General features: G+C 40.5%; 1 protein-coding gene across 1 annotated transcript; it reads left to right on the plus strand.

The window, feature by feature from the left end:
- Positions 1-6,082: 6,082 nt before the first annotated feature.
- On the plus strand, positions 6,083-6,996 carry LOC113271913. Its single transcript, XM_026521837.1, has 2 exons — positions 6,083-6,725; positions 6,962-6,996. The coding sequence occupies exons 1-2, from the start codon at positions 6,083-6,085 to the stop codon at positions 6,994-6,996; spliced, it is 678 nt and encodes a 225-aa protein (XP_026377622.1).
- Positions 6,997-11,025: the final 4,029 nt, after the last annotated feature.

Raw genomic sequence — 11,025 nt, forward strand, 5'->3', positions numbered from 1 at the left:
AAGTAAAAAAAATTGCCGGAGCTTCGCCGCCGTCCGACCGCCGCTGATTGTCCGTCCGGCCAATTCCGGCCACCGACCAGGTAAGCCCGTTTTTTTTTTTTTTTTTTTTTTTTTTGCTGATGTTTATGATTTTCATGAGTTGTTCATGCCTTGATCATAATAAAATTATATACATGTGCATATATGAGTGTGAGTTTCGTTGAAAACCCTCGTTTTTGAAAACGTGTGTTCGTTTGATCGTTAGTTTGAGAAACTAATAATAATCCCTGATTTAGGAGAGATTTTTTTTTGTATAAACTTAGGTACAGTGATAAAACTTCGTTTATGAGGTTTCATGAGAACCAAGGTTTTATCGTAAAAGGAGTAAATTCTCACAAAACCGAAATAAACCCTCGTTTTAAAGAATGACGATAATACGAAGGAAAAAGTTTTTTTTTTATGTATACTTGTGTCCAGTGATAAAATTTTGTTTATGAACTTTCATGTAATTCAAAACTTTATCCTATAATGTGTGAGCTTTCACAAAACTGAAATAAACCTTCGTTTTAAAGACAAATGATGACGATACGAAGGAAAAGATTTTTTTTTTATGTAAGTCCATGAAAATATTTTTGTAAACAAAACCGTGACATGCTCCACGGAAAAGTTCTTTTTTTGTTTCTGCGTGAGTTGTAACTCACAAAACGAAAACGTGAGTTATTGTTCCCGTTTTCGTAAATATGTATTTTCAAAAACCAAGTTTGATTTCGAGTAATATTCAAAGTAAACAATTATTTATGATGAAATAATGTTTTAGTTTTCATAATTCCATGGTGAATGTTCACACAGTAGAAATGTTCATGATTTCACGAAAATCTGAGCTTCGTACGTTTTTTGTAGGTTTCGAAGAAACGAACTAGTTTTGAGGTGTTAACTCTAGCATTACTATCACTATCGTTAGTGGAAGCGTAAAAGGTAAGAGTTAAGAGTTACCATTTTTTCAGATTCTAGCATTTCCATTTGCATGACTTCATCATCTTGTTGAATCATATCCGGATGATATACTGAAGTAGAATGCAGTGTGAATTTTACAGCTACTTCACAAAGATGTCCAACTCCCAGGCTAATGACACTTCGAGAGATGAAATGTGTATTGATGATGATATCTCCAGAGATGAGACATGTATGGATGAGACTTCCGTTGGCGAAGAAGAGGATGAAGCCCTTGGAATTAAGAATGTTCCTAATGTGGATGATGCATTTTTTGAGGTTCAGGAGGAAGCTGAAAAACATCTCAAATCTCCAGCGTGTCGTCTTCTGTTAAATACCAGAAATGTTACTCAGAAGAAATTGGTGACTCCTAAGACAGTGATTCGGTTTTGTCTTGAACGAGGTATCTTCCTTGCATCAATCATAGAATTTAAGCTTTCTCGGCGACCTTTGGAAAAATTCTATGGAAGGGCGAAACATATGCTGGGTTTCCCTCATGTCAGGGCTATGATTGATCAGGCACAAGTGACGAGAGATATTCAGGCTTCTGGAGACTTATTCATTTTCCATCATGCGAGAGGTATGGTGGCTCTACTTGCTCGTTGGTGTATTCCCACTCACACCTTTATATGAAGATGGGTAAGTTTAACGTTACCTTAGAGGACGTGACTGCTTTGATGCATCTCCCAATCACGGTAAATCTCCCTGGGGATCTTTCAGATGAGGAGACTATGGTTTCTAACATTTTGGCAGCTGCAATGGAGGAAGTGAATAAGGCATCTGCCAGTAAAGGGTGCTATGCTCATTGGTTGACACGCTGGTGGCCAAAGGACGAGATTTCTGATAAACCCATCGACGGTATGTTACCCATTGCTTCTTTCTTATATTTATGGTTGTCGAGAGACATATTTGAAGACAGTGGAAACTTGTTGAAGCCCTTCGTGATCCCCTTTGATATCAAGATGGCTCAAGGTGAGCAACTCCCAATAGGTAGCCTGTTCCTGGGTTCTTTGTATTATAACTTAGACTCCTTGGTTATAGACTCCAGTGTATCGAATGGCTTTATGAAGATTGAGTGTTATGCCAATACGATGTTTCTTAAATCTTTTATGTGGGAGCACTTCAAGAATTATGAGCCTATTCCACGTAATATTTTGTAAGGGCGAATGTTGATGCTCGTCACATTTTCTCTGAAAAAGATAATGCCAGGATCATGCGTTGGTCTACAAAGCAGCCTCGGTCTAAAGCACGCCTCATTGATGTGTTGGATGATGAATATGAGTTCAACTTCCGCCCATGGGTGTCAGTTCCTTCTTATGTTTCCCAGCCAACAACTTTCAATACTGGAGAGAGTGTGATGCTGATGTCTGGTGCAAATCTGAGTGATGACGAAAGATCTTTCATGTTGAGTTGCATCCCTGGTTATTTGATATCGGCTATATACGGAGGACTCTCAGTGGAGGAATATGATATTGACAGAGCAGCTCGACAAATGGGTATGGATCAGTGTATTCCGACTTTTCGAAGGAGGAAGCCATCAGTTGAACAACTTAGAACCCATTTAGACCATACTCATGTGGAAGGAAGTAATTACTGGTTCCCTTGCTCCGAGAGATTTGCATATGTAACTCCAGGTTATGTAGACTTTTGGGATCAACAACTTTAGCGATTGCGTGATTACGTGATGGCTGGTCAGCCTCCAGTGAAGGATCCTCTTTCTACTGAGATGATTTCTGGTCGACCAAGATTGAAGTATCTCTCTGGTGATAAACGAAAATCGTCTCCAGGGTCTTCTCAGGAATGTTTCTTCGTATAATCTTCATGAAATTAGGAGAACTGTATTTTAATTATGTTACTGAATTTTACCACAGGACGGTCGTAATGTAAGACCTCGAATTCGTGTAGATTTCTCAGAAGCTGAAGCGATTGTTCACGGTGGAGCAGTCAAGATGGGTTTCGTTGGTGAGCTCTCGAGATTAAGAGACGAAGTGCTGCTGTGAGTTTTGGACTGAGATGATCTCGATTATGAATCAGTCAAGATGGGTTTGTTTCGGTGATAATTATTAGTTTAGCCAGCAGTAGTACTTCGTGGCGATGACGCTGTGTGTTGGCTGAAGTGGTGTTCGGATAGACAAAAGTTGGGCTTAGGTGCTGGAGCTAGTAATGGACCGGCGGTTCACTGGGCCTTGCAGAAATTCGCTAGGTCTGATTTATCGCAACACCTATATGAACTGAAAAGAAACATAAGAAGGGGCAGGCCGGTGACAGAGGCTGGAGGAGCCGCAACTTGGAGAAAGAGAGAAGGTGGACGGCCGCGGCACAGAGCCGTGAAGAGGGAGTAGGGTTTGAGGATTAATTTCTCCCATTTTCGTTTTTGCTTGGCTAGTGTTGATTTTTCCATTTTGTTTATGGCATTTGAGAAAGCCATGGCTAGCTAGAGCCATGTAGGGTTTAGATAGAAACCAATTTATTTATATGAACTCTACGATTATATTTCTAATAATGATTCATTGATTAGTGATTTCTCTTCATATGACTTGGTGTTTTATCGTTCATGTGATTTTCTAGATTATTTATGCTTTTGAATTGATATTTCGTACTTCGGTTAAATCCCTAGACGAGGTATGCAAGGATTGATAGGTAATGCTTTAGAATCACTACCCATGAAGCGAAGGAAGTTACAGCGGAGAAAGTATACTTTAGAATTTAATATAACATCTTCCGGGACATGAGATTGATTTCGAAATTTGTCTTGAGTAATAAATAGAGATTAGTAGAGTTTTATATGATTGAATTGATGGAAATCGAAAACCCTAGTAACCCTTTCATGTTTTGTGTATTGTCAGAATCATTATTATTTTATTTCGTCCCAATTATCTTAAACATCGTTAAAACATCATCTTATTCGGTTAGTTAATTGTTGGTTTTAGTCAGTAGTCGTATTTCATACTCCTCGTGGGAATGACCTGTACTTGTCATTGTCTACTAATTAGACGCTGTGCACTTGCAGTATTTTATTGTGGGTTTTCGAGCCACAATAAAATCAAGTAAATCAAGTGCTGCAAACTCAATATTAATGAACAATTCACTTAATTCTCCTTGCATACTACACCCAAGAATTGATTTATTGTCCCCCTTTAAAGCAAAAAATACTCTTTTGAGTAAGTACTACTTGTTTCACTCAATGAAACAGTTATGTCAGAGTTTTATATTTCAGGGGTACAGGAGAAAACTAGTAGATGTTGGAGCAAATTAAACACATCTATACGTACCCAATAAGTTGTTTACTCGATTCAGAAGAACTATGTCTATGGTGCTAAGCTTATGTTCATTTAAGAAATGAAACTTTATGTTTATATAAAATTTTATATGAGTGTTTAGAAGATCATTTCTTTGTTCTAATTTTTGGTTGGTATCTGGAACGTTATGAAATACTATCTCAAGTAACATATATCTGATCGAGGGATTGTTGGGATTATTTTATGTGAGCTCTTCTAGCTTATTGTTGAATGTGCTTAATCAATTTTATTAGTCGCCTAGTCTTATACTCGGGAAAAAATGAGTGTATGAATTGGTTTATCAGTAAATTTCAGTATGGCACAAGCTAGGGTTGATCTAAAGCTCAAAGACCATTCTAAGTAATAGCATCCGAGAGAGTCGATAGGCAATTGGATCCACCTGCCGTACTGAGGCTGGATTCCACTTCACTAAAAAAAAAAGGTGTTTAGGGAAAAGTTTTAATAAATGTTGAATTCATGGATGGGTACAGAACGTACATCCTAATTAAAATTTTCTGTAGTTTATAGTGTAGAAGAAGCGCCCAAAATTGGACTTTCCAGGAAACAAGATTGGATATAGAATGTACACTGCACAGATATGAGAATGGTGTGGTACCTCTAAAACATAACATAGCTGAGTGTAGAATATGTGCACATGCAGTTTCAATGCTCCCTCGCCCTCGGAGGGAGTCCCTCTCTTGACGATCCATAAATTTCGAGCTATCCGGCATCTGAGTCAATCTTTTACTTTTGAGTAATTTAATATGGTTTTGGTATGCTTTTTTAGTATTCTCACATTTGTCCGTCGGTTATGGGTTGCTCGACCTCAAACGTTGGCAAAAAATAAACTTCAGTTAGCCAAGAAGTGAAATCTCTAGTTCTTTCACCAGGACCTGTGTAGGGAAATAATAGTGTAAAAGTGCATTTAACCGATTAAACAGACCACATAGTAATCCACTGCATTTTCATGTGGCATTCAAATTGAATCTGGTTAGTTAAATAAATCTCAACAAAAAATTCAAATTGAATCTGGTTGGTTAGATAAATCTCAACAAAAAAACTTGTCGAATTAGAATAATTCAAGATTCTACATCTAGTGATGATTCATTCAAATTGATCACTTTAAAATCCCTGTTCATTTGAACCGTAACAAAAGAAGTTAATAATTATATTTTGCCATATTTATAGGGTCCAGAATATTTTCATTGAATAATAATAATAATAATAATAATAATAATAATATATGTTGTCCCTTCTCTCTCTAGGAAGGGGGTGAGAGTTTTACCATAAATCAAGATGGTATCACGATCCTAAAACCGATCCTTCTTCTCCTTCTTTTCCTTCTTCTTCTTCTTCCCTAGAATCCTAGAAAATCCATGGCAGGTGATAAAAAATTCCTGCATTCAGCCTTTGCTGTGACAAACATAAAAACCCTAATCCCTATTCCCCTTGATATCAAACAGGATGAATATTCTTCATGGGTTTTTCTCTTTGAACTACATCTTCAAGCTCACGGTATTCTATTCCTCATTGATGGATCCGCACCACCAACGGAGATTGACAAAAATATCTTGACTCAACTCGACGCTTTGTGCCGTCAATGGATGTTCTCCACCATGGCCAAGGACTTGATGCTCACGGTTTTGAAATCCGGAAAAACCGCTAGAGAACTTTGAGATTATCTTCAAAAGCTTTTTCAAGATAACAAAGGTAATCGTGCTGCAACCCTTGAAAGTAAAATTTTCAATCTAAAGTTTGTTGATTGTGCTAGCATTGATGACTACTGTGACAAGCTTAAGTCATTGTCGGATTGATTGACTGATCTTGACTTCCCCATGAATGACAAACGGTTGGTTATCCAACTTGTCAATGGTCTTCCGGAGGAATACAACACTGTTGCGTCCTTCATTCAACAGTCTATGCCAACGTTTGATGCTTCCCGTTCACAACTGCGCACCGAAGAAATTCGTCATACGCAACAAACCTCCATGGCGTCTTATACAACCCTAGAAGCCACCGGTTCCTCCCCAGGACAGCGTCCTCAGCGCTCCGGCTACAACAAGCGGAATCAGCACCATCAACGCCCTCAAACCCAACAACTTTCAGCAGAACCCCCACTTCTGCCAACCCCGGCCCAGTTCCGTCAGCCCAATAACCCACGAGCTACAGTCTACCGAAACCCAGCATACCCAACACCCTATATGCCTTACTGGGCTGCACCTCCAAGCCCATACCATACCGTCCCCCACTGGCATCCCACTGCTCCTCTCCGCGGGCCTTCTCCAGCTCGCTCCCGCCAAACCCAACAGCGTCCACGAGCTGCTTCCTATGGACATGCCCAAGCATATGCCATTCCTTCCACAGAGATGTTGCATCCTTCGGACTTTGCGGAAGCTTACAGCTCCATGAGTCTGCAGTCACCGGACGACACGTTCTATATGGACACTGGTGCAACCTCACATATTACTGCGGATCCAGGTACGGCACACACTGTTTTCAACACTCGCAATGTTAAATCCATCTTAGTTGGCAACGACAACTCTATCCCAGTTACGGAAAGTGGTACCCACTCTATAAATCTATCTTCCCGAACTCTTCACCTCAAAGATACTCTCGTTGTTCCTGATATTATCAAAAACCTTATTTCCGTTCGTAAATTCACTACTGATAATCATGTGTCTGTTGAATTTGATCCATATGGTTTTTCTGTGAAGGATTTGAATTCGAGGACGATCCTTCTTCGCTGTGATAGCTCTGGGGAACTTTATCCTCTCACAGCTTCTGCCGTGCCCACTTCAAAACCATCCCAGTCTCCTCCCCTGTCTCTTACCGCCTGCTCATTTGATGTCTGGCACAGCCGTCTTGGCCATCCTTGACAAGCTATTTTAGATAATTTACGTTCCCACTCTTTAATTCAATGTAATAAGAAACAGTCTACCAAACTTTTTCATTCTTGTCAAGGTAGTAAACATGTTCGTCTACCTTTCTATGACTCAAATTCTTTCACTTTTACTCCTTTTGATATTATTCATAGTGATTTATGGACTTGTCCTTCACATATTGATACTGGTTTTCGCTATTATCTTATATTGTTGGATGACTATACTAATTATCTATGGGTATATCCCTTGAAACTCAAATCTCAAGTCTACTCCAAATTCTTGGAGTTTCGGTCTTTTGTCAAAACTCAATTTGAGCGTGATATTAAATGCTTTCAGTCCGACATGGGACGTGAATTTGATAACTCTTCTTTTCACAATTTCTCTCAAACCGCTAGTTTAGTCTTTCATTTCTCCTGTCCTCACACTTCATCTCAAAATGGGAAAGCGGAGCGTATGATTCGTCTTGTTAACGACATCACCCGCACTCTCATGTCCCATGCTTCTATCCCATACAAATATTGGGCCGATTCACTCCATATGGCAGTCTATCTCCATAACATCCTCCCCTCAACCGTTCTTCACTTCGCCTCACCTGTGTCAATTCTTTACCAACGCCAACCGACGTATAATCACCTACGTACGTTTGGTTGCCTTTGTTATCCTAATCTTTCCGCCACCACCCCACACAAACTTTCCCCTCGGTCCTCTAGATGTGTTTTCCTTGGTTTTTCTTCCCATCATCGTGGCTATCGTTGTCTCGACCTAGCCACTAACAAAATTATTTTATCTCGACATGTAACGTTTGATGAAAACGTTTTCCCCTTCCGCACTCCTTCCAATAATCACTCTCAAAATCTCGATCCCTCTCCCCAATCCATTTCTCCTATGTTCCAACTTCCACTGGTATACCCATCTCCTCCTACTACACAGCCGTCCTCTCCTATCTCTCACCAACTCTATACCCCACCTCATCGCCGTCAACGACCACCTCCTTCCGCTGTCTCCCCACTTCCACTATCCTGTTCTCCCTCTCCCTGTCCGTCGCTCATGGACACGGACATTCCCTTCATCTCCTCCAATTCTCCTGCCCGGTCCCGTAAAGCACAACACACCGAGTTTTCCTCCACCCCAAATACCACTCCAGGTCCTTCTCAACCAACTCCACCCAGGTCTTCATTCACTCCAGCACAACATCTCCCCCCATCACACATCTCCATTCCAGGTCCCACTGTACCTTCCATGTCTGCCAACAGTTCCAGTCCGAGCAACACTCCTGTTGCTCCTTCTCGCCTTGCCACTCGGGCGTCCCATGGGATTTTCCGTCCCTCTCACAAGCTAAATCTCCATGTTCAAATCCAAAAACAAATTTCCAAACTCCCAAAGTCTCACCTATATGCCCTTAGGGACCCAAACTGGAAGAAAGCCATGATAGATGAATACATTGCAATGTTGAAAACTCACACTTGGGATCTAGTGCCGAGACCTCTTGGTTCTCATGTCATTCGCTCCATGTGGCTATTTCGTCACAAGTTTCATGCAGATGGTACCGTGGAACGTCACAAAGCCCGTCTTGTCGCCAACGGTAAATCACAACAAGTTGGAGTTGATTGCTTTGAGACGTTTAGTCCGGTCGTCAAGCCCGCAACTATCCGCACAGTCCTCACCATTGCTACCTCCAAATATTGGCCCATTCACCAATTGGACGACAAGAATGCTTTTCTCCATGGGGATCTAGATGAGACAGTTTATATGCATAAACCTCCGGGATTTGTTGATCCTACTCGCCCGGATCATGTTTGCCTCCTTCGTAGATCTCTTTATGGTCTAAAACAGGCGCCTCGGGCGTGGTTTCAGCGGTTTGCGACTTTCATCATTAGCTGTGGTTTCCAGGGTAGTGTATGTGATCCATCTCTATTTATTTATCGGTCAGGACAGGACACCACATACTTATTACTGTATGTTGATGATATCATACTCACTGCCTCAACTGATGTTCTTCTCACCCGTTTTATTGACATGATGAAGCGAGAGTTCTGTATGACTGATCTTGGCTCATTACATCATTTTTTGGCAATTACTTCTACTCGGTCATCTTCCGGGATGTTTTTATCTCAGTCACTCTATACGAAAGACATCCTCTCTCGTGCATCCATGACTGTCTGCAACCCAGTAGCCACTCCGGTCGACACCAACTCCAAGCTTAGCGCTACCTTTGGACCATCTCTTAAGGATCCTACCTTATACCGAAGTTTGGCCGGGGCATTACAATATCTTACTTTTACTCGACCGGATATATCTTACGCGGTTCAACAGGTATGTTTATTCATGCACGACCCTAGAGAACCTCACATGCAGGCGCTTCGGCGTATACTTCGGTACCTCCAGGGCACTATCAATCATGGATTGTTTTTATCTGTATCCACCATTTCTGGCATCCATGCATACTCCGATGCTGATTGGGCAGGCTTTCCTGATTCACGGTGATCAACCTCTGGTTTCTGCATCTTTCTGGGTGACAACCTTGTTTCTTGGTCTTCCAAACGTCAGGCAACTGTTTCTCGCTCTAGTGCTGAAGCTGAATATCGGGGCGTGGCCAATGCTATGGCCGAGACAACTTGGCTCCGGAATTTACTTCTTGAGCTACATATACCACTACGACGCGCTACTATCATGTATTGTGACAACGTGAGTGCTGTCTACATGTCTGGTGATCCTGTTCAACATCAACGCACAAAACATGTGGAAATCGACATTCATTTTGTTCGTGAACGCGTACGTATTGGAGACATTCGAGTGTTGCACATTCCATCTGAAAATCAGTATGCTGATATTTTTACAAAAGGTCTTCCTAGACAATTATTTATTCGTTTTCGTACTAATCTAAGCGTTTGTTCCTCTCCCGCTAAGACTAAGGGGGTGTAATAGATTATATTTTGCCATATTTATAGGACCCATAATATTCTCATTGAATAATAATAATAATAATAATAATAATATATATTGCCCCTTTTTCCTCTAGGAAGGGGACGAGAGTTTTACCATAATCCAAGAGAAGTTCTACGGAGAGGACAACTTGTATGATTATTAGTCATCCAACGATCTAAACACCTTCCATGGAAAATATGACGATAATTTATTAAGGGTCTTATTTCATCTTGACCTTCATACTCGCATAGACAAATTGCACAACAATCTTGACAACGCACATCAATTTTACTTGTTAGAATCAAGTCCTTAAATTTCACAATTGGTAGACTTCTTCTGATAAGTTTTTCCGAAGCTACAACCGCATTATGAGATTCTATCTGCGGATACGTATGAGAAAGAATTATGTCTTCTGAATCCGCAAATTTGACGAAGCCAAGAATTTCAAGAACGAAGAAAATGAATATTCCGATGGTACTTAGAATGTAAAATATAATCAATAAAATAAACTTTGGAAATTTTGGGTTACTTGCAGCCACACTGGACATTGCGCAAACAATGACAAACAGATGATACATAGAAAGTTTTTAGCTTGGCAGCACAAATGAATATGTATCAGGATTGCAAGTATGGATATGCTTGATTATTTTTGATAGTCTACAGGAAATGCTGCTGCTTCTTATGTTGATAGATTTTGTAAGGCCTCCATGTTTGTGTTACTTAGCAAAGCCGTACGTAACAAAAAGATAAATATGCTCCATAAATAGAATAAATCATTATTTCCATTTAGAGAGAAATATCTGGGCCCTCACAATGGTGATCGCGTGGAACCATTCATACCGTTAAACAATGTACTATATATTAGGCTTAGTCTTATGGGCTAGATATTCATCTGTTAGATTGGCCATCCACGTCAGCATGCGCAACCTCCTAACCCCTATCGGATGACCAATCTAGCAGCGAAACGCCTA

This window comes from Papaver somniferum, chromosome 4 (genome assembly GCF_003573695.1).
Source record: "Papaver somniferum cultivar HN1 chromosome 4, ASM357369v1, whole genome shotgun sequence".
NCBI lineage: Eukaryota > Viridiplantae > Streptophyta > Magnoliopsida > Ranunculales > Papaveraceae > Papaver > Papaver somniferum.